General features: G+C 40.3%; 1 protein-coding gene and 2 long non-coding RNA genes across 4 annotated transcripts in view; 1 reads left to right on the plus strand and 2 right to left on the minus strand.

Annotated features, from left to right (window-relative positions):
* Window positions 1-1283: 1283 nt before the first annotated feature.
* Window positions 1284-5870, minus strand: LOC145505691 (uncharacterized). Its single transcript, XR_014053212.1, has 2 exons — window positions 4879-5870; window positions 1284-2629 (listed from the first exon to the last, which is right to left on the minus strand). It is a non-coding gene; the product is annotated as an uncharacterized LOC145505691 (long non-coding RNA).
* A 242-nt stretch (window positions 5871-6112) lies between these two features.
* LOC145505724 (uncharacterized) lies at window positions 6113-14231 on the plus strand. Of its 2 annotated transcripts, XR_014053237.1 has the most exons (4): window positions 6113-6926; window positions 8335-8430; window positions 13005-13102; window positions 14045-14231. It is a non-coding gene; the product is annotated as an uncharacterized LOC145505724 (long non-coding RNA). The 2 variants fall into 2 exon arrangements; XR_014053243.1 differs by lacking the exon at window positions 13005-13102 and having other exon boundaries at window positions 6136-6926.
* A 3804-nt stretch (window positions 14232-18035) lies between these two features.
* The window catches only part of LOC145504842 (neurotrypsin-like), a 41466-nt gene continuing 34844 nt past the window's right edge, over window positions 18036-24657 (minus strand). The window contains 3 exon segments of the mRNA XM_081486171.1: window positions 18036-18410; window positions 21416-21557; window positions 23614-23792. Of these exon segments, the coding sequence (XP_081342297.1) occupies window positions 18086-18410; window positions 21416-21557; window positions 23614-23792 (646 nt within the window). The 3' untranslated portion in view covers window positions 18036-18085.

Raw genomic sequence — 24657 nt, forward strand, 5'->3', positions numbered from 1 at the left:
GAACATGCGCCTGCCTCATTGGCAGGTGAATTCTTTACCACTGAGCCATCAGGGAAGCCGAAAGCCATACTGGGACAGAGACAAATGCAAACAGCCCCCAAAGCAGCTCATTTCCTCTTTCGTCTTGGCAGCTCTGCACAGGGCCGGGTCGTGGATCTGAGTTTGCTCAAAAGAAGAGTCAAGTGACCCTGCCGCTGGGCTACGGAGGCCCCCCTTTCATGACAACCCCCTCACCCCAAGCATTTCTCTCATTTCTTCTTTGCTGACATGTCCCCCTCCGCCGCCGATCACACGTGGCAGTATATCACTGGGTGACCCGCTCTACCTTCATGGCGTGCCACAGCTCGTGGGCATCATATGAGGGTGGGGGGTACATGAGGCCGACCATGACGTCCTTGAAGTGATTGGAAAGCTTCTCCTTCAAGTCCCCAGCCAGGTCCTGTGCAGGGAAAGCAAGTACTTGCATTACACCACTTCCCAAGTTTGCGGGGAAAATGGGATAATTGCAGAAAGTCTTCTAGCAGGATTCCCTTCTCCTTGCCCCTTCACATAATAGCTAGTTTGGTTTGGATTCACACGTGTGTACATGGGTTACATGAAAGGATGGACTTGAGGGTTTGAAAATGAGTGATGTGGTCATACCTCCACGCCAGACGTCATCTGTATGGATATTCTAGTTACACAATCACAGAACCATGATCCTTCTTTAATCCCAACACAACCCCTCTTCTGAGCCTATAAATGAAAGTTAAAATCTGAAAAGCTTACAATAAATAAAAGTTGAAACTGAAAGCATTTCAGTAGGGAGTATAATAGTTTTGTGTGGAATTAATGAAATATTAGTCCTTAAAGAAAATATGCATTTTATCATTATAGCAGTGTCTTTTAGTAAAGAGTTCCGGTTATACTGTTGCCAAAAAGCTTGTGTAAATGAGTTAAGTAAGCAGTCTTGGAACTTTCTTCAAATAGTCACCTGAAAAAGAAAAACAAGCATGCTAGATTTTAGCCCTTGAAATACAGGTATAAAGGCGTGAAACTGATGGTTTTCCTTTAGTTTTCATTTCACTCATATAGAGTAGATGTTTAAAAACAAAAAATATGCACAATTTATGTTTTCTAGGGTTATAAAGACATCTGAAAGATTTTTTAAATGTACCATTTCTTGTTAAAATGTACAGTATATATTCAGTTATATGTTAAAATATGCAACAGTTTAGTTATGAGATGATTCACTAAGATAATTCAATAAGGCACAATAAGCTTTGTTACAGTACAAAACAAAATTGTCATAATTTTCATTTTATTTGCTATAATCTGGCAGTATATTTCCTGTGTTTCTTTTTTAGCAAAAAAGGCATCAGCCACAAGGTGTTAATTGGCAACACAGAGAATGTTTGCTCAGGTCAAGGCAGTTTGTCTAATGTCTGGAGTTGTGGCTGGTCTTGGAGTATATATAAGACTTATAAGATCGCCTCCTCATGGAGCTGGTATTCCAGTCAATTCCCTCATCTTTTGCCATCAACTGTTTCTAATTTCTGTAACAGACTGTCCTGGTGTGCTGTCAGGAGGCAGGCAAAAGCAATGATAAAGCCGTTGTGAACACATGAGCTTGTGAAGACTTTGTTCTCCTGCCCACATGAGCTCAGCACATCGTTTTGAAGGAAAGGCAGCAGTGGAGTCAGTGGGTTTTTATTTCTACTTTTTCTCAGACAAGATGGTAGGAGCTGGAGAAAAACAACACACAATCTCTGTTTTCAAGAGGATCCACATCCATAAACATCCCAGACATAATGCGAGTGAAAATGCGAGCTAATGCTTTGGAAGGCTCTGGTCATCATTTTTCACATCATAAGATCCTAAACAGTAGTTCAAGAGGGTTCTAAAAATTCAGGTAAGAGATGAGAATGGCCTTACAGGCCTAGGGACACAAGACAGTCAGACAAGAGAGAAGTTGCTTTGGGATGGGTGTTCAGAAGTCACTTCTGATAGTTAACTTTATTCACTTTTGCTGGGCCATTAACATTGTTCTAGATGTTTCTGTGAAGGTGTTTTTAGATGATTTATGTTTTTAGATGATTTACGTTTAAATCAGTGGACTTCAAGTCAAGCGAATTGCCCTTCACAGTGTGGGTGAGGCTCCTTCAGTCAGCTGAAGACTTTCCCTCAAGAGTTCTGCCAGCAGCTGGTCCTTGACACTGGGCTCCTACCCCCTCTGAGCCTCCAGTTGGCCTGCGTCTCGGCTGGCCTGCCCTGTGGATTGTGGCCTGTCCACCTCACAGTCATGTAGCTAATCCCTCACATCGCCCTCCTTCTCGGTGGCAGTGGGCATCCTTCTGACAGCGAGGACTTTGCATAGTCAGAACAGCATGAGGGTGACACGTTTCCTGCGGCACGGTTCATGACTTGTCTCTCGGGTGAGTTTACTCTCCCACTGCAGCAAAATCAACTGCGAACTAATAATAAAGATGGATCTGGGCAATCCCAGATACTTTATTTAGTGAACCTGAAAATGTAACACGTCACAATATGTGACATGCAGCTGAGACAGTGATTGAACATCCATTTTAGCTTTAAATATTTATATTAGAAGAGAAACAGGCAGTCAATGACCTAATCTTCCACCTCAAAACTAGAAAGAGAAGAATACATTAAATCCAGTATAAGAAGGGAGGAAATGACAGGGTGGAGTGCAGACTGTGATGGATTAATGTAACTGTATTACACATGTATGAAACATATATTCATATATTTTAAATTTTAAAAAAGGGAGGAAATGAGAATAAGATCATATTTCAATGAAATAGAAAATAAATACTTAAACTGTCAATGAAATCAAAACCTAATTTCTGAATGTTAATAAAATTCTAATTAGACTGAAAAGAAAAAAGAAAATGCAAAAATATTGGCAATGTAAGAGTAGCATATACATATAAAACAGAAAAAAAAAGTCGCATACACAAATACTACAGATATTGAAGGAAAAAAGAATATTATGAACACATTTATACCACTATATATATTTTTAGTTGAAATATAATTTATTTACAATGTTGTGTTAGTTTCAGGTGATTCAGATATATATATATATATATATATATATATATATGTTTATATGTTCTTTCTCATAATCTATCTCTTAGGTTATTACAAAATATTGACTAAATTTCCCTGTGCTATACAGTAGGTCCTTGTTGTTTACCTATTTTATATATAGTGATGTGTTTATGTTAATCCCATCCTGCTAATTTATCCCCCCCTGTTCTCTGTGCGTGTGAGTCTGTTCTCCATGCGTGTGAGTCTGTTCTCCGTGTGTGAGTCTATTTCTGGTTTGTAGATAAGTTCATTTGTGTCATATTTCAGATTGTACATATAAGTGATATCATACAGTGTCTGTCTTTCTCTATCTGACTGGTTTCACTAAGCGTAATGTTCTCTGGGTCTCTCTATGTTGCTGCAAGTGGCATGATGTCATTGCTGTTTATGGCTGAGCAATGTTCCATACGCATACCACAGACACATTCCACATCTTTATCCACTCCTCTGTCTATGGACACCTAGGTTGCTTCCACATCCTGGCTATTGTGAACACTGGGGTGCGCGTGTCTTTTTGAATTATGCCATCATCATAAAGCCTGAAATACTCAGCACCTGTAGGTCATTCCTGTCACCTGGCTGCTGCATCCCTAGGGACCGCCTGTGGCTGTGTCACAGACAGGAGAGCAGAGCTGAGGCTCAGTTCCCTTCTGCACTCCTGATGGGAATAGGAATGGTGCAGCGTCTACGGAGAACAGCATGGAAGCTCCTCAGAAAACTAAACATACAACTACCATATGACCCTGCGATCCCACTCCTGGGCATATATCTGGAGAAAAAGATAAAGATACACCACTATAGTTGAAAATTTAGTTGAAAAGTATAAATTTGTTGACAGCCACATATTACAAAAATAGGACAAGGAGAATTTCCAACTCAATCTAAATTTCCTTATATTAACGAAAAACAAAACCAAACCAGATTCGCAAGTAATCCACCCTCTTTAATCTCTAGACCCAAGTGGAGTCACTTCATAACATCTATGACACATTTTAATGTAGAAGTAAAATCATCTCTACACAGTATTGTGTAGAAAGCAGAGGGTGAAAGAAGACTTCTCAATTTATGCAACTATTATTGTCCTAATACCCCAATAAAAAAAAAAAAATTAAATCCAGTGCTGTGCCTCGGTTTAAAGGGCGGCAGATGGAAACGGTAGAATCAGCAACTCTTTGCGAGCCTTCCTCCGGCCCTCAGGGCAGCTGATTGTTTCTTTGACACTGCAGCTCCACCCCTGAGTTTATTGCACTGGATGAATGACCATATTACAGGAATGTTTGCCCCCCTCCCCAAGTCTGTCTCAGGCTTCTCAGGTGGCTCAGCGGTACAGAATCTTCCTGGCAATGCAGGAGAGGTGGGGTTGATGCCTGGGTCGAGAAAATGCCCCCGGAGAAGGAAGTGGCAACCCACTCCAGTCTTCTTGCCTGGGAAAGCCTAAGGACAGAGGAGCCTGGCGGGCTACAGTCCATGGGGTAGCAAAGAGTTGGACATGACTGAGCGACTAAACAACAAGAAACGGCTTTATCACAAATGTTGCCAAATTTGGCCGAGTGCTGAGTGGTCAGAGGTGCAGAGTTTATGGTGTATACCCGGTATAAATGAACCTGTAACAAGTTGAAGAATGAAGGAATGAACGTGGGAGGAGAAAGCCCTGAAGTTACTGATTAAACGTAAAACATACAGGCAATGGCTTGGGCATGGCAAAATCCTCCATTTGATCTTCAGTCACTTCTGGGGTCCCTATCCCTCCCGAATATTCGTAACAGCATCTTCCCCTTACTTCACCTGTGATCGCTGTGGGCTCTGACCCGGAACACCTGCGCCGGTTCCACTGCCCGGTGAGGTTCGGTGCGGCCGCTAGATGGCGCTGGGGAGCTGCGCGCCGGAGCGCGGGGGTGCGCGGGTGCGTGTGTGCGCGTGGCTATAGCACACGGATTTGATAAGGGACCTAGAGGAAGCTGGAGCACTGCGGTGAAAAAGACTGCCGGTGGCGCCCGGGCAGGAGGTGGCCTGCGTTCAGCCCGGGCCGAGCGTCAGCTGCGAAGTGGGCGACTCACCTGTGTGCCCCGTCTGGTCTGTACAGTGAGGACGGCTCCCACCTCAGCGTTGAGCTTTCTAGACAATGTTTGCTCAGGTGAAGTCCTTAACATGTTTTCTGGCTGCTATGAGGCACTGAAAATGTCTTTTTTCCCAAAATATATTAGGTAATTTGCTGTAGGTTTAAAATGGTGGGTACTAGCTGTGTCCTCTCTCCCCTCTTTTTTCTCTCTCTCCACCTCATTAGTTGTCTGTTCCCTTATATATCTCACAGCCTTTCCAGTATCCAGTTGTCAGTGATTCCATGGTCTCTAACTTACGAATGCATCCCCAAATTGACGATTTCATGCCCAGTTACCGCTGCAGCCTCGGCCTTTCGTGGTCATCGCTCCTGCGGTCAGTGCCCAGGCCTCCAGAGCGCCCCGTTCTGCCCTCCCAGCGCACCTGGCAGGTGACCCTGGAACATGCACATCAGCTAGTCACTTCTCTGCAGAAAGGCCCTTCCCCACTCCAAACGCCAGGACGAATTACAGCTACGTTTGTGCAGCTCAGCTCAGAATACAGCAAAGATGCAGGTGTTCTGTGTGACGGTCTCCAGGGCGCTGGATGGGCCCGCGGTGGACACATCCCTGCCCTCACCTCCGGCCGCTGCCATCCCTGCTCCCTATCCGCTCCACCCCGCCGCTGGCTTCCTGCAGCTCCTGGGTCTGCAGGCCCCTCCCTCAGGGCCCCAGCTTCCCATTCCTGTCACCTGCATGTTCTTTTGTTGTCTGTGCTGGCTGCCTACTTCATAGAGAGCTGCCTGCTCTCATCACCGTTGACAGTATGCCCCAGCCGCAGCACTGTTTCTCGCCCGGCTTGATCTTTTCTCCAGAGCACTAGTTCATTCTAACATGATACGCGTGCGTGTGTGTGTGTTGCTTCAGTCCTGTCTGACTCTTTGTGACCTACGGACTGTAGCCCGCCAGGCTTCCCTGTCCTTGGCATTTCCCAGGCAAGAATACTGGAGGGGGTTGCCCTTTCCTTCTCCAGGGGATCTTCCTGACCCAGGGATTGAACCCGCATCTCTGAAGTCTCCTGCATTGGCAGGCGGGTTCTTTGCCACTAGCACCACCTGGGAAGCTCGCTGTAGTGGTGGCTTGTTTTTCAGGACATCAGAAGACAGTACTTTCATTAGGGAAAACAGATATTGAGTAACATGTTGAAGTAGCCAAACTTCTCAAGTTCAGAGCGGAGCCTTCACCTGCGTTGTCTAGTCAGTGTTTTAAATGCTCTCCGGAGGGACAGACACAGCGTTGCAGATGCAGTCTTCGCAGGGTGCCTTTCCGCAGCCTGCCTGCTGCTCTTTCCTGTTTGCCAAAGACTCGCCCCAAAGGGACTCCTTGGGCCTCACAGCCTGGGCCTAAACTAGGCTGATGAGTGGATGCCCTTCAAGTGGATCTATTGGAGCTGCAGGTGGGCCGTGTCGCAGCAGCTCCGACAGCTCCACTTCAGCTAAGAGTGACATGGTGGTTCCCTTTTCTTTCTTCCTTTCACCTTTACCTAACTGTGTGCGCTCAGGGCAAGACACAGGATGGCCAGCACTCTGCTTGTTGGAATATGTTTATAACTTCTATCACTTTTCCTGCTGTTGTAAAAAAATACTTGCTCTTGAAGCCATGTTGTAGACCTGTACCAAGTGTGACTTAGAAGTTGTCTTAATTCTGCCCACCCCAATAGTCATCGTGTAAACCCTCGGGAAATTTTATGTTACATTAGAAAAACACTTGTGCAAACTGCTTTGTCACTGTGCAGTGGTAAGTAAATGTTTAAAAAACGTATTTACTTATATTGACATGTAGTTGATTTACAATGTTGTATTAGTTTCAAGTATAAAGCAGGGTGATCCGTTATAGGTTGCTGCAAGATATTCAATAGAGTTCCCTGTGCTATACAGTAAAAGTGATATCATACAGTGTCTGTCTTTCTCTATCTGACTGGTTTCACTAAGCGTAATGTTCTCTGGGTCTCTCTATGTTGCTGCAAGTGGCATGATGTCATTGCTGTTGTTGTTTATTTGTTGCCGGTGTTGTTTATCGGTTTTATTTACAGTGGGATCTATCTGTTAATCCCAGACTCCTAATTTATCCCCCGCACCTTTCCCCTTTGATACCATATGTTTGTTTTCTATGTCTGTGAGTCTGTTTCTGTTTTCTATGTAGATTCATCTGTATTACTTTTAAGGATTCTATGTTTAAGTGATATCATATGGTATTTCTCTTTCTCTATTACTTCTTTTGGTATGATAATATCTCTGAGTCCATCCATGTTGCTCCAAATGGCATTATTTCATTTTTTTTATGGCTGAGCAATATTCCATTGTACATATGTACATATCACATCTTCTTTATCCATCCTTCTGCCATTGGACATTTAGGTTGTCTTAGATGTAAAACTCACGTCTATTGTATGCTGCTATGGACACTGGGATGCATGTAGCTTTTCAAATTAGAGTTTTCTCCAGATGTATGCCCAGGAGGGGGATTACTGGATCATATGATAACTGTTTTTTTAAGGAATCTCCATACTGCTCTGCATAGTGGCTGTGCCAGTTTGTATTCCAGAATATTACTTCAGGTGAATTTGCCTCCTCTAGGAACCACTGTCAGATTGCCCAGCCCTTCAGCTGGGACAGACCTCCTCAGCCCAGGGGCATCTTGGGTCCCAGGTTCCACTGTACTGGGGAGAACTGCTCTGGGTCAAGGTCTGGAGTGACCGCATCCCTTACGCTGACCAGTGTGTCAGCGGTGTTCCAAGGCTCCTCTCGTGTGTCTCGGGACTAGTGTCAGCAGCTCGTCTAACGTAAAGTATCAAATAGTAAGAAGTATTTGTGAAATGTGCCCAGAACTGTACCTTATTCAGCAGCTAAGAGAGTAATTTCCTCTCATCTTTCTTACTCATGTTCATAAAAATCAATGGTTGGCATACAGGAAATCTATCAGCTCTCCCACAGGAAGGGAAAGCTGGCCTTGTCCAGGTAGAAGAAGTCATTCTGAACGTGAGCAGTGGGGGTCAGGAAGCCATCCCCAAGGTCCAGCAAGCTGACTGGGGGGCAGCCAGAGGAAGAAATGAAGGAAAAGGGAAATTTAGGCAGTTTGTCGGTGGTTTTTTTTTCCCTGTTAAGTGTACCCTAATGGGATTTTTTTCCCTCCTTTTTATTTACAGGCAGAGTGGACTTCTGTGAATGCAGTTCCTGTTCTGTATCAGACCCTGGCTGGACCCGGTCCCTGACTCCAGGAGGTGAAGGCTGAGGGGCGGGAGGTAAGGTCAGTCCGCACACCTGGCGTGGAGGGAGGGGCAGAGAGCCAGGCCTGTGCGCCGGCAGCAGAGGATGTGGTGTAGCAGTCTCGGGGGTGTGTGTCTGGGGTGGCCTGAGTGTGTAGGTCCCGGGGAGAGTGCACGGAGCCCTGGCCGCTCAGTTTGCAGGCCTGCAGGGCCTCCTCTTGATGCAGTGGGCAGAGCAGGAGGTGGCCAGCCCAGCTTGAGGGTCAGAGTGCAGATGCTGCGGATTTGGTGAGAGGGGTGGGAGGATGGATTGAATTCGGTGCACAGATGGGTATTTTGCGGGGGGATCGAGATTAATGCTCTGGTATTAAAGCGGGACAGTAGAGTTTTAGGTTTGGACTCCTCCTGCCTTCAGTTTAGGGATAGCCAGGGTAAGGTCCTGGGGCAGCAGCTTGGGGCGGGGCACCATTTCCACATCCATCTGGATACCACGTGGCGATGCCCAAATCAGAACCGTGTGAGCCAGGGACCCGTGGCAGTAAAAGTGACTAGGAGACTGACTAACTGACCTGATGGGATCTGAGAGCCGAGGGGCCCCACTAGGCTCCTCTGAGGGTCCTCAAGCTCTCTGGATGCCTGGGGCGCTAGCACAGGGGGTCTGACCACTCTGAGACCTTGGGCGTGTGGTAAGGCCTCTTCCCTGGAGGATCCGGTGTCTGAGAAGGTGCAAACACCTCGTTTCTTAGTTTTTTTCTCGGTCTGTTTTAGGGCCATTTTGTAGAAAGTGATAAAGTATTGCTTTTACCCAAGTTAACCTCATCTATGAAAGGCACAGATGTACGTAAACTTTTGGGATATGAACTTACTGAAAATGACCTCTCTTACGGCAGTATGCATATTGCAGCAATATTCGTGACTGATGCTGCAACTTGTATAGCTTTTTTTTTTTTAATAAATTTATTTATTTTAGTTGGGGGCTAATTACTTTACAATATTGTAGTGGTTTTTGCCATACATTGACATGAATCAGCCATGGGTTTACATGTGTTCCCCATCCTGAACCCCCCTCCCACCTCCCTCCCCATCCCATCCCTCTGGGTCATCCCATTGCCCCAGCCCTGAGCATTTGTCTCATGCATTGAACCTGGAATGGTGTTCTGTTTCACATATGATAATATACATGTTTCAATGCTATTCTCTCAGAACGTCCCACTCTCACCTTCTCCCTCAGAGTCCATAAGACTGTTCTATGCATCTGTGTCTCTTATTCTGTCTTGCATATAGGGTTATCGTTACCATCTTCCAAATTCCATATATATGCATTAGTATACTGTGTTGGTGTTTTTCTTCGTGGCTCACTTCACTCTGTATAATGGGCTCCAGTTTCATCCATCTCAATAGAACTGATTCAAAGGTATTCTTTTTAATGGCTAAGTAATATTCCATTGTGTATATGTAGCACAGCTTCCTTATCTATTCGTCTGCTGATGGACATCTAGGTTGCTTCCATGTCCTGGCTATTGTACACAGTGCTGCTTGTGTAGCTTTTACGTTCTCTTTCAAAGGAAAACTACTCCGGGTGTCACAGGAACATAAGAAAAGGAGCAGTTTTACCTGGAAGAAAAACAACAACTGGTTTCCTACTACGGTTTAATTCAGCTAATTTCATGAGCAGTGGTGGCCTTTTAGATGTCATTCATTCCAAAGCAGAGCACACCTTTGTTTTGTGTACTGTGGTTGTTCAGAGCCTGAGGTTTGGAGATGGAGTAAATCTTTAAGAACTAGTCTTACAGAGAAAGAGTTATGGTGGTATTTCATCGATAATGGTCAGGTGACAAAAAGTAATTGCTATTCCAGGTCCTTTTGGACTGAAGAGTTTTCATTCTTAATCTGTGGTTTAAGTGCACAAAAGAGGAGAGAAATCCTTAATGGCACCTGCTTTGAAACCAGTGCATGATTCCGTAAAGTACTCTGGACGGTTCTATTGCCTGAAATTATTTTTGAGCACCATTCTTTTCTAATGGTCTCTAACTGCAGCTTTGGGAGGAAAAGCTAGTGGGGAAGCCACTTGGATAGAGATGCGGGTGAGGACCTCAGGAGAACTGCAGGAAAAGATCTTATTTCTGGGCCTGGATCATTAGCTCTATGTGCCTTCCCTGGAGCTGAACACGGGGTGTTCCCAGGCAGTGCCTAATTGGACCAGCTGGTAGTGTTGGGCTGTGAGAGCTTGTACTTTATGAAGCTGAATGATTTCTAAGAAAGGGCTGGTGGGGTCACACATCACGTGCCGGCACTTCTGATGTGTCTCTTTCCCACATCCTGTGCAACACGTTTGAGGTAGAGGAACTGTCTCGAATGTTCAGTGAAGTCAGACACCTTTGTGATCAGAGACTGGAGAGCCCAGACCCTGTGCGGAGGTGTCTCAGAAGTTTGCCTGGAAACAGGAGGGGTTGGGGGGACTCACCCGGCCGAAGGCACCCAGGTAAGCCTCAGCGATGAGCTAGTGCTACAAGGGTAGTGTTGAGTCATTGTGACAGGGACTATTCAGCTTCAAAGTCATACAGCCCTTTCAGTTCAGTTGAGTTCAGTCGCTCTGTCATGTCAGACTCTTTGCGACCCCATGAATCGCAGCACGCCAGACCTCCCTGTCCATCACCAACCCCCGGAGTCCACTCAAACTCATATCCATCGAGTCAGTGATTCCATCCAGCCATCTCATCCTCTGTCGTCCACTTCTCCTCCTGCCCTCAATCCTTCCCAGCATCAGGGTCTCTTCCAATGAGTCAACTCTTCGCATCAGGTGGCCAAATTATTGGAGTTTCAGCTTCAACATCAGTCCTTCCAATGAACACCCAGGACTGATCTCCTTTAGGATGGACTAGTTGGATCTTCTTGCAGTCCAAGGGACTCTCAAGAGTCTCCTCCAACACCACAGTTCAAAAGCATCAATTCTTCGGCGCTCAGCTTTCTTCACAGTCCAACTCTCACATCCATACGTGACTACTGGAAAAACCATAGCCTTGACTAGACGGACCTTTGTTGGCAAAGTAATGTCTCTGCTTTTCAATATGCTATCTAGGTTGATCATAACTTTCCTTCCAAGGAGTAAGTGTCTTTTAATTTCACGGCTGCAGTCACCATCTGCAGTGATTTTGGAGCCCAGAAAAATAAAGTATGACCCTGTTTCCACCGTTTCCCCATCTATTTCCCATTAAGTGATGGGACCAGATGCTATGATCGTAGTTTTCTGAATGTTGAGCTTTAAGCCAACTTTTTCACTCTCCTCTCTCACTTTCCTCAAGAGGCTTTTTAGGTTCTCTTCACATTCTGCCATAAGGGTGGTGTCATCTAAATATCTGAGCTTATGGATATTTCTCCCAGCAATCTTGATTCCAGCTTGTGCTTCCTCCAGTGCAGCGTTTCTCATGATGTACTCTGCATATGAGTTAAATAAGCAGAGTGACAATATACAGCCTTGACGTCCTCCTTTTCCTATTTGGAACCAGTCTGTTGTTCCATGTCCAGTTCTAACTGTTGCATCCTGACCTGCATACAGGTTTCTCAAGAGGCAGGTTAGGTGGTCTGGTATTCCCATCTCTTTCAGAATTTTCCACAGTTGATTCTGATCCACACAGTCAAAGGCTTTGGCATAGTCAATAAAGCAGAAGTAGATGTTTTTCTGAAACTCTCTTGCTTTTTCAATGATCCAGCAGATGTTGGCAATTTGATCTCTGGTTCCTCTGCCTTTTCTAAAACCAGCTTGAACATCTGGAAGTTCATGGTTCACGAATTGCTGAAGCCTGCCTTGGAGAATTTTGAGCATTATTTTGCTAGCGTGTGAGATGAGTGCAATTGTGCAGTAGTTTGAGCACTCTTTGGCATTGCCTTTCTTTGGGATTGAAATGAAAACTGATCTTTTCCGTTCTTTTCCAGCCCTTTACTGTACTTACTGTAACCTTAATCTAGGGCATGTAAAGAAAAGGATTATTAAAAATAAAATTATAAAATAATGATTTTAAAATTAATCTGTGATATGTCAGTTGTTTTTAACATGTTCTAACATGCATAGAAAACCATGTAATGTTATGCTATTTTGTTAGCATCCTCGCATACTAAAACATTGAATGAAAAGCATAATGAAAAAAATAGATACGTTTCTCACATACAGGTGAAATATTGAAAGTAAATATTATTAAATCTAATTCAGCAGATGTTTAACTATTAATTACCTGCAGCCAAGTGAAAATTTATTCCAGGGTGTATAAATTATTTACTATACGGAAATATGTTAATATACCTAATCACATCACATAGCCCAAAGCCGAGAAATCATGCATTAATCTTAATAGAGACAGAGAAACAGTTGGTCTCTTTTTATGATAGAAAAATATTAATCTAGAAATGGAAAAGTATATTCTCAGTATGCCACAAACAGCATACATACTCTGATGTTTTTCACAGTTAAACATCAGAGATGGTCTTTTAAAGTCATAAATGGTACAAGAATATCTTCTATTTCATGAATATTTAAGGGAAAAAAGTTAATGAAAGTTCCAACTAGTGAATAAGACATGAAAGATTTGATAAGAGGAAAACATTATTATTTTCAGATTATATTATGACTATATTTCCTGAAAACAAAGTCTGGAAATTAGCAGATCGGATAGTTGTCCTCATTCAAGCTTCTTCAGTTGGCCAAGGGATTCCAGTGAGTTTGACATGTAACATTTATTAGTTGTGTCTTTGCATTTTCCTTCAATTCGGAACAGTTCCTCATTTTTTCTTTGTATTTCATACCTTGACAGTTACAGAACTATAAATCAGTTATTTCATAGAACATCTGTTAATTTGGGGTGTTCCTGTTAGTTTAAAGTTAATGCATCATTGGCTGAAGTATTTCAGAAATAGTGTTGTGTTCTCATTATATGCCCATCCTATCAGATGCACATGTTTTCCTTTGTTCTATTACTGATAGTGTTTACCTTTGATAAGTTGATTAAAATGCTACTGACCATTCTAAACTTACTATTTTTCCATTTTTGTAATAGGTGTTATATCAGGAGATAATTTGTAACCATAAGAGTACCTATCCTATTCTGCATTATTTTATCCATCTGTTTATTTATATTGGCATGTATTCATGGCTTTCTGTTTTATTCAATGATTATAATTTGTTTCTATATATATTTAACTGCTCAAATTGTCCAGGGTGGCCAAATACTGAAAATTATCATACGGCCAGGATCTGCACTGATTACATTCCAAAGCTAGGATTTTTAAGAAGAATTTTTAGATATACTTTAGGATGCATGAGTAACTTGAATGATGGAAGAGAAGAAAAAAAAAAAAAAAACGCAAGCAACTAATAAGGACAATTTCCATCTCAGGCTTCCTATTTATTCTTGATTCCCAAGGAAGGGCTTAAGTCATAAAAATCATTAAAGATGTAAAAGTTGAGATACTGATCTCTAGCAAACTGGGGGTTTATCTGAATTATGCAAAAGAAATGATGTGTAGAGTTTTTCACACATCTCTATTGACACCAATAAATATGGTTTCGTTTAATTAAAAGCCCTCATTATGGCTTGCATACTGCCTGGGGCTGAGTTGTGAAGCCATTAGAATGGGTTCTAATCCAATCTGTACACAGAGACTCACAGAAGGAAGATGTTGTGAAGAGACAGAGGGAGAAAACAGCCACCTACAAGCTGAAGAGAGAGGCCTGGAACAGATCTTTCTCTCCCAGTCCTCAGAAGTACCCAACCAGAGTGCACACCTTGATTTTGGACTTCCAGATTCCAGAAGTGTGAGACAATAAATACCTGTTGTTTAAGCCACCCAGTGTGTGATTTGTTACAGTAGTCCATGCAAACTAATACACCTTCTTTACATTATCTAGTTACTAGAAGGGTCTCCAGCTTGCGCCTCTAAGATTGATAAGGACTCAAAGAATACCATCCAACATGGTGAAATGATCAGAACCTAAGGAGGTGAAGTAAGCAGCTAACAAACCAAGTATCACTCAATATGTGTTCAACCCCATGTATGTAATCACTAGATGACATTTTTTAACTGAAAGAAAACACAGTTGGCAAGATAGACACATCCAACTTTGATTCCTCGAATTCTTCTTTGTTGCCCCAGAGTTGCTGGCTCTCTAATCTCTGATCATACCCACTTCATGTAACAGGCATCATAGTGGAATCAATACAGCAAAGTCAAAATTAACAACCTTCTCTATGTGTTGTTTACATTAGCTAAAAATTTTTGTAATAGGCATGTTACAAAATGCAATATATTTAAAACTTTACATTTTTTATTATTATATCTGAAATTTAGGGATTCTTTGCAAGAGGAGCAAGGGGAAAAGTGATTTTCAATGAAAAAATTTAAAGAGATGAAATTCTTCAAGTTTTTGATTTTTACACTTTTTAGTGTAAAATTAAGAAATTAAGAAAATTAAGAAATCATATACACATGGAATTCGATCTCCACATTTCATCCTAGTTGTTTTATAGGCAGTTTTTCACATTCCATAAAAATAAAAATGATAAAGTAGTTTTAAAGCCTAAGTTGCATATTTTGTAAAAATAATATATACAATATTTCTGAACCTAATTTTAGCCATTCATTTTATTAAATCATTGGATTTTCGATGCTTGAAGAGAAACTGAATGACAGAAGCCATTCTATTAATACCACCTCACTAAGTTCTTTTTGTTATAGCAATAATAACATACATGATTTATTTCTAAAATCTTAAAATGCTTGGGAAAACTAAACAGAGTATATAGTACCTTTCATTATATATCTCAAACTCTGATTACAACAGAGTTTTCTTTATTTCAATTTTCCTCTAAAACTGATTTAATACATTATTTTTAAGAAATAATATTTTTCCTAAAAGAACGATAAAATCTAGCATAAAAGTAAAAGTTGAACTTTATACCGTAAAATTGAGAGACAATGAAGGTGTGAAAGATATCTCTGTTAAGATTTAATACTCTGAACTTTAGAATTAATGCAGTATTGGTGGAGAGTAGTCTTAGGGCAATCAGGGCAAGTAAGTTTGAGATAGGATGTGGAAAATTCAGTAATTAATAAATTTATTTAAATTTTTAAAAAAGAATGCAGTATTAAAATAAGAAATCTACATATTTACCATCCTACAAATTTCCCCCAACTAACATAGGCATTAACTACACTTGTACTAAATCACCTTTACTGACCTAGAATATTGTTTTTGAGCATTCCATCTACCACACACCTAAAATTAGGAAGTGTCTACTGAACTACTACTAATTTTGAGAAAAGTTTCATTCACAATTAAAGTTAAGGTCAATGAGTTGCCTTCAAATAGTTGAATACTCTTAGTAGTCTAACAGCTCTTATCATAGCGCCAAAGAAGTGAAAAAACTCAATTGTTTTTAAACTGCACCATTACATGGTCTCTTTCCCTAAACTTCTCTTTTAATTATGCAGTCCTTTTTGATAAGTGGATAAGTAATGATCTCTTTGGATGAATAAATGGTAATCTGATTCTACTGCAAAAGAATAATTTGGCTCAGATATAATGTTCTTTGGACAAATAAGTAGTTAATATATTACCAAAATTAGTACCAAAGAATTCATAATAATAATCTCATATTTTATTAATAATTATCACCCTCAACTTTTAAATTTTTTAAAAATATATCTATCAATATAATCCTAGAAAATTAAAAATTTTTAGGAAATTGAAAGGATTAGTTTTCCTAACTGTATGTGTATATTTAACCACACAGGTCTTCAGAGAACTGAGATTGTGGTATTTGGTATGCTTCCCAGGTGGCACTAGTAATAAAGAACCCACCTGCCAATGCAGGAGAGAAAAGAGACAGGGCGGGGGGTTGGGGGGTGATCCATCCCTGGGTTGGGAAGATCCCCTGGAGGAGGACATGGCAACCCACTCCAGTATTCTTGCTTGGAGAGTCCCATGGACAGAGAAGCCTGTCGGGCTATAGTCCAAAGGGTTGCAAAAAGTCAGACACAACTTAAGTGGCTGAGAACACATGCATAGTATTTATAACACTTCATCACATGGAGTACTGATGGAATATGCCTGAATAGATCACTCCATGATCCAAATACCTGCTATCTGGGGCTAAGAGGTTCCATTTCTAGCAAACAGGCTCTATCTCTCCCAACCACATGCAATCATTCATCACATAATCCTAGGAGGATCATAAATCCTTTATAGGAAGAAAGTAGCAAGGAAGGAGACCAAACAGAAACAATTTAAACTATGACCTATGAGGGACAGGGTAAAATGCTGTATTTCTACCTGGTATCATCAGTGCTAGATTAGTGGAGTACGTCACTATGATCTCACAGGTCAGAGTACAATGAGGAATCAACATACACTTTGACAAATTAAAGTATGTGTGCTTAACTGCATGCTCAGTCATGTCCCACTTTTTGTGACCCCGTGGATTGTAGTCCACCAGGCTCCTCTATCTGTGGACTTTTCCAGGCAAGAATACTGGAGTGGGTTGCCATTTCCTTCTCCAGGGGATCTTCCCAACCCAGGGATCAAGCCCACGTCTCCTGCATTGGCAGGCAGATTCTTTAACCACTGTGCCACCAGAGAATAGTTAATACTGTGGGATTCAACACATCCCATTATTTTATAATATGAAGATTCCAGCTTCAGAGTCTCAAAACAGGAGGATATAAAAGGGGCTGACTCAAGCCTGAGGTGAGACTTAAGGACCACCAGTTGTTATTTCAACATTTATGTACCAAAAAATACATGTATAGATACAAACAGAGCTATGGTAGAGTCCTGGCAAGTCTTCTGAATATCTCCCTCTACACTTTTCATTCATATTTATTCTGGCCTCCTCATCAGATGTTAAGTCTGTCAAGGATATATAGTAGTTCCTCTCTGCTCACAAAAGGACCTTTATCTAACAATATTTAAGGTCTTCCTTGTAGCTCAAATGGTAAAGAATCTGCCTGCAATGCAGGAGACCCAGGTTGGACCACTGGGTCGGGAAGATCCCCTGGAAAAGGAAATGGAAACCCACTCCAGTATTCTTGCCTGGGAAATCCCAGAGACAGAGGAGCCTGGCAGGCTACAGTCCATGCCATCAAACAAGTTGGACACGACTGAGTGATTAAGACTACACACGAATATTTTAGACTGTTAGATGAGCTAAGTACCTTTTATCTGACTATAAGTCTGAAGAAATTTGGAATGAGGGGATAATAAGTGATGCTAATGGGTTTTTAGTAACAAGATATCTTAGAAAGATAAGTGGGCTGTTTACTCCAATGAATCCACCTTGGAATCCAGTGAGAAACTTGAAAGATCTAGGTTAGGACACAGCAATGGCTGGCTGGCAAGCAATGATTGACAAGGCCTCAGGACTAAAGACAAATGAATCATGGAGGGTGGGAAAGAGACCTATTGTTTTGTTCTGGTTTATTTTCAACCCTTTCTCAAATAGTTCATTAGAAGTCTAGGTAAATGAGAGGCAGAATAGGTGACAAAATCAGTTGGGGAATGGACACTGCAGTTTCTTTCTTCCATCTTTCAGATACATGAGAAACGTGGGCTCATAGGTAGAGAAAAACTAGGAGTAAAATTTTGTGACATTGGTGGAAAGACTCAAAAGACTATTTTTATATGAAATCAAATTATTAAAAATTAGAGCATTTGGGGAAATAGACTTTTTGAAAAGCCAGAGATTAGAAGCCTCTCACATTCCGGACCAGTGGCTAGATGTGCAGTGGCTACTGGATTATGAATACTCAAGAGCTGTGGCAGGACCTCACCCAGGGAGAATCTGAATCCATTCCCGCCAGGGTAGCAGGAGATGCCAACATCTTCCCAATGGCTGCAGTCATGACCTCCCCAGGGTCTCCGCGAACACTGAAGGAAACTGGCTTCCTTTCCTGAGCAACTGACACCTTCCAACCATATGGGTCCCGTGCTCTCTTCAAAGTGGTTTGCAGAGGCTTGTTTGCCATATCTGTGGCAATAAAATAAACATCATGCACAGAACTGCTGTCTCTTGTTTCAAGGAACCACAAAACATAAAACAAGCAACTTCATTAAGCATCATGACTTCAGAGGGTAAGTACTTGTTCTTTCTCCTATCCTGAGAACTCACTTCTAACAGTAGTGTTCACTACATCACATATTTTGATGATCTTAACAATGTTTGATTGACTGAATGGGTAACGAGTGGATAATTAATCCTATTCCCCCAACCATTCTTGTGTTTTGTCTACAATTTAAGCCACCATCCAGAGAGAATGCAGACAGATAAATGTCAAATTCCTGACCGTGGAAATAACACAGTGCACCAGGAAGTGAAAACACTTGCGTCAGCCTCTGAAAGCCTTCTGAGTGCATGTGATTTCATTAGTTCTCTAAGACCCTTTCCTATCCTGTCTTCCAAAATAAACCATGTGAGGAATTTCCTGGAGGTGCAGTGGTTAGGATTCCACACTCACTGCCAAGGGTTGCAGGTTCAATTCCTGGTAGTGGAACTAAGATATTGAAAGCTACATGGCACAGTCAAAGAAAACAAGTAAACAAAAAATAAAAACAAAATGTATGTATTGGTTCAATGATTTCTCAAGCATCATTCCCATCCATGATGAAACGTGGATTTTAACCCATCAAAATCAGAGTAATAACAGTGTTTCTACCTTTTTATAAGGTTACATAATCTGATTTTTTAAACTTTCATGAATTATATTTGTGTTTCAATTGACTTTATTTGTAACACTGCCTTACTGAAAAACCCGAAGTATATTATAATATATATATATATATATATATATACACACACTGTAGAAATAGGAAAGATCCACAAAGTCAAAAATTAGCAAATAAGTCAATCTCTACCTTCGTTCATCTTCTCCCCAGTTTAGTTCTTTTGTTCTGTAAAATCCAAACAAGCCTCCAGAAATCCCTGGGCTAAAAGATATCTGAAGTGTCTTTCAATTGGTCTATATAAATAATTAAACTCTAACTCATAAATTTTATGTTAGTCACTTCCATCCCAATTTATTATTTCTGTACTAAGAGTATGAAGAGATCTTTCTCTCTGAAAAATGAATTTTCCTAATCTTTTCCTATGCACTTACTTATTAAATTTATTTAACATGATAAACATTTCAATTAATTAAAACAATGCAACTTTCAATGTCATTCTAAGACTTCTATTTTGCTGACTTATCGATTCTTAGCTAAAAAAGTAATTATCCTAAATTCCATACTGCTATCACGCTCAACTTACACCAGGTTTCCACAAAATGCAGCAATCGGATTACATCCATTCATATCGATTATGTAAGAGACAGCAAGAGGTCATTTTACTTTGGGATTTCGTTTGTATGAAGAAACCCAGAGTTCACCGTCTTTTTCATTCCAAAAGTGCATTCTCTTTCAGAAATTCCTCTGTAAACTAAAATGTAAATGTAGCAGGTGCCTATTCTACCTTCTAACGTAATCATTTAGAATTTTAACAAATATTGAGAACACTTTCAGAACCATTAAGTTCTGATACTCTGTATATGCAAGAAAAACTGAATGTATCTGTGAAACAATAAAATAAAATAAAAAATGGAGAAAAAATCAGCATTTATTCAGTTGTTTTCACTAATAAGGAAAAATACGAGAACAGTAAACAATAATATTTTTGAATTTTTCTAAACTTGTGAAAATGGGATACAGTTCTCAGACTAACAGAGATTTACTTGGATGAAACGGCATTTTAAAGTAATTCTTATTAATTAAATATCAATATTTATTTGGCTAGCATGTCATAGCCCTTGACCTCATAATTATAATTAACTGCACTGCCCATGAAAATTCAAAATATTTGTCAATCGCATACATCTATACCTTTGTGATGTCATTATTTACAACAGGAAAATTTAAACTAATTGATATATTCAGTAAATTATAGTATGAACATCATCAGTTATGTTATTAAAATTATGACTACAGTAATATAAAGTAAAAAAGTGAATAGTAAAATTATATATCTACTACTAGAGCTGCTACAAAGTTATACACAAGTTTTAATAATGGAAAAATTAGGAGTAGTTTTTTATTTTCTCTTTTTTCCAAATCGCTAAAATTTTATATTACTTTTACAACTTTAAAAATATATGTTTAAACATAGCTTGAATGAAAGCATATTTTAAGTTTTAATAAATATTTGCAATTAATTCTATCTCAAGCTGAAATAATATAATTTTGCTTATTTCTTTTAAACAAGAGACAATTACTTCAAGTATGACATAGCAATATGGAAAATAAGAAAGAATGGGCATCCATGGGCTTCATTCAGATATTAGCTCAAAGGCATCATTTGCAATTACTTCAAGCAACTTAGGTCTTTACTCTGGAATGCATTATGTGTGTGACATGAAATATATTGCTCAAAGTGTGATACTCAGTTTTTAAGAGAATGAGGTCAAGGGTGAGTTCAAAAGGTCATCTCATGACAAGAAAGCTGTTTTTCTCAAATAAAAGTGGTAATTATCATCACATTATGAGAAAGGAAATAATGTAATACCAAAGAATTTGACATTGGACTTCTCTGAAATTTTAAATACAGTGATGTTATTACTAACAACATCCAATAGTAGCAATGCATCAGAATAAAACTGATCATTCACAGCATACAGTCTTACTTAAATAGACAAAACGGGACTTAGAAGTCATCCATGGCTCCAACCAGTTATTCAAGAAGAGGGGTCATGGCAGGAAAGGCAAATGAGATAAATAGCAAGATATGGTTATTTATCATCAAAGAAATGTTATTGTTTTTTAATTGCTGAACTTCCATATATAGATAGGTAGATAAGAGGGGTAGGAAGGTAGGTAGAATAGACAGGTAGATAATAATTGAGAATATATACTGTTAGTATTATAGACATTACAAGCAAGGGTGACAAAATAAGACTTTTAAAAATATAGCTTGGCATTTAGCTATCTCATATCAATAGATCTTACTTAAATCCCAGCTGTCAGCAAACCACATAGGTATTAAGATCAGTCCAGCCATCATTACAGACAGTCCCCCACTGTCCCCTGTAATACACTTCCAGGCGACGCTCATGGCTGCCTTTACCACCTGCAAGTCTGATGACGCCATCTGCGACAAGAAGAAGACACGGAGACTGAGCAAATAATGATCAGAAAAAGGCAGAGCAACATTGTAATTTCATGAGAAATATCATCCTACCCAGATCTCTCTCGAGGCCTTTTTTTAAACTCCTATTAGAATTGTCCTTGGTAGCTCGGACAGTAAAGAGCCTGTCTGCAATGCTGGAGACCTGAGTTCAATCCCTGGATCGGGAAGATACCCTGGAGAAGAAAATGGCACCCCACTCCAGGATTCTTCCCATGAACCGAAGAGCCTGGAGGACTACGGTCCATGGGGTGGCAAAGAGTCATTCACAGCTGAAGCAACTAAGCACACAAGCATAGAACTGTGCTCAGTGATCTGAGATCATTAACGGGATTGTTCTTGAACAAAGTCATAACACATATCGGTCCTAACAAACTACTTCCCTTTTATTTCTACTCTTGTGTCTAACTAGAAAAATATACTCTGATATAATTCCAAAGTAACTATTTAGATTTCTTCAGATTAAATAATACTTGGGAAATTTCTTATGGTTTTAATCTCCTTAAAAGTATGAGCAATATTTGTCACTTTAATTTAAAAAGTATAAAAACACAGTAACTTGGAAATAGCTGAAAAATTTAACTGTGAATGAAAAAATACTGAAATATGAAGACAGAAAAAGCTACTCTGGTTAAAGAGTGATCTATCATGTCAAAATATTTATTACTATTCCTTAGGCATTCATAAAGGATTTCCTGGTGGCTCAGATGGTAAAGAATCCACCTGCAATGCAGGAGACCCAGGTTCAATTCCTGAGTTGGGAAGATCCCCTGGAGAAGGGAATAAAAACTAGGGTGCATGTTTTGCCTGTGTTCTTTTATCGATAATACAAATCTAAATTTCAGTCTTCTGAAATTAAATGAATACTTAATTCCCAGAAAATCCTGTAAAAAGCTTCTAAGCAGATACACAATATAATAAATTCATTCCCCAAAAAGTATAAGAGGCCATTTCCATCCAAAATAATCCAAACACTGTCCCTCTTCCCAAATGAAATATATAAATAATCTTGGGAAAAAGTCATACTTTTCATGAATCTCTGGGATCATTCAAAGTAAATTAAGGTCTCCTAGCAACAGAATCATTATTAATGTAAAATTTCACTGTTTGCAAAGCATTGTTACACCTGTTACCTCATTTGACCATCCCAGCAACAGTACAAGACTATCCTCATTTGAAAGAGGAGGAAATGGAGGCTCAAGAAGATGAAGTGCTCTGGCTTACAATCTGGTATAAATTTTCTATTTGTTTTGTGTATAAATGGGTTATTCTAATAAAACAACAGTGTATACAGAGCTATGTAAATAAAAAAGTAGACCTTCAGCATTTCACAGTCTGTCAGAAGTATTTCATTTGACTTTTTTAAAGAAATATTAAAGCCTTAATTTTTTTCTTCAAGCTCTTTTTGCTATAGAAACAACAGATTTGTGTTGACCCAACTTCTCTTGCCCATCCATTTCTCTCTTCTTCCCCTCAAACATTTAAGTACATACACATACACTCATTTGCACTCAGACATGTCCTTCTTGCAACACAAGACATAGCTTGACAAGCATGCTGTGATTTGGAACAGTCTGAATATTCAGCACAGCAAAGGTTAACCTGGTTCTTTAATAGTGTGCTTTAATCAACAATCCCATCAAAATAGTTTTACCAGCTATAAACACATTCTGAGAGTCAAGACAGGCTAATAAATGAATGGACTAAATGTATAATTATAAAATCTAACATCCTAAATGTAGCATTGTACACTGATTCTGACTACTAGGTACTATATATTGCAACAAGATCATATATTCTTAATTACTTTATAGGATTGTGTAGCTTTCAACTGAAAAATTCAGAAATATCTATAAATAAAGAGATAGCATTATAATATACAGTGTATATTCTTTTTATGTCTTATTTGGGGGATTTATTTGTAAGTTCATTTAGTAATATCAGCTAAATTGAGAAGGGAAGTTAAGCCCAAATACGGGCGAAGGCAAGAGTGGCTAGGTTGACAGGGTGAAGTTCCTACCTGTTAGAGGGGTACAGGACACTCCAGCATCTTCTTCATGGTCACAGTTATGCTCTCCCCAGGAACTCTTTGGACACTGCTCAATAGAAAGCTCATTCCCAGTGCAGCGTACTTCATCCAACATTACTGGGCCAGACCCTTCCCCAAAATACGCCTGTTTCCACGCTTTGGCAATGCCACTGAACAAACATAAGAACATAAGTCAGATTGAAGGTTAGTCTGACCTGTTTCTTCTTTTGCCTCTGGCAAAGGTAAACTTATGATTAATTTATAATTTTCCGTATCAATTCACTCCACTGTATCTATCTTGGTCCATAAAGTACCAAACTAAGAATGAAAGAGCTACAAGCTAGAGTCTGGGGCCCTGATGACTGTGGAACCACCGTACCAACCTTGAATTAACTCTCTCCGGTCTCCAGAGAGAGAAATAGACTCTTGTCTTTGTTGTTGTTGTTCAGCCACGCGGTCACATCTGACCCTTTGCAACCCCATGGACTGCAGCACACCAGGCCTTCTTGTCCCTCACCATCTCCCAAAGTGTGCCCAAGTTCATGTCCATTGCATCAATGATTCTGGACAGCCATCTCATCCTCTGATGACCTCTTCTCCTTCTGCCCTCAATCTTTACCAGCATCAGGGATTTTTCCAGTGAGTCAGCTGTTCACATCAGATGACCAAAAGACTGGAGTTTCAGCTGCAGCATCAGTCCTGCCAACAAATATTCAGTGTCGATTTCCCTTAAGATTGACTGGTTTGATCTCCTTGCTGTCCAAGTGACTTTTAGGAGTCTTCTCCAGCACCACAGTTTGAAGGCATCGATTCTTCGGTGCTCCGCCTTCTTTACAGTCCAGTTCTCACAACCGGACATGACCACTGGCAAGACCATATCCTTGACGATACGGACCTTTGTCGGCAGAGTAATGTCTCTGCTTTTTAACACATGGTCTAGGTTTGTCACAGCTTCCCTGCCAAGAAGCAAATATCTACTGATTTCATGGCTGCAGTCACCGTCCACAGTGATTTTGGAGCCCATGAAGAAGAGAT

The sequence above is a fragment of the Giraffa tippelskirchi genome, chromosome 1 (assembly GCF_054371585.1).
Source record: "Giraffa tippelskirchi isolate mGirTip1 chromosome 1, T2T-mGirTip1v1.2.pri, whole genome shotgun sequence".
In the NCBI taxonomy this organism is placed as follows: domain Eukaryota; kingdom Metazoa; phylum Chordata; class Mammalia; order Artiodactyla; family Giraffidae; genus Giraffa; species Giraffa tippelskirchi.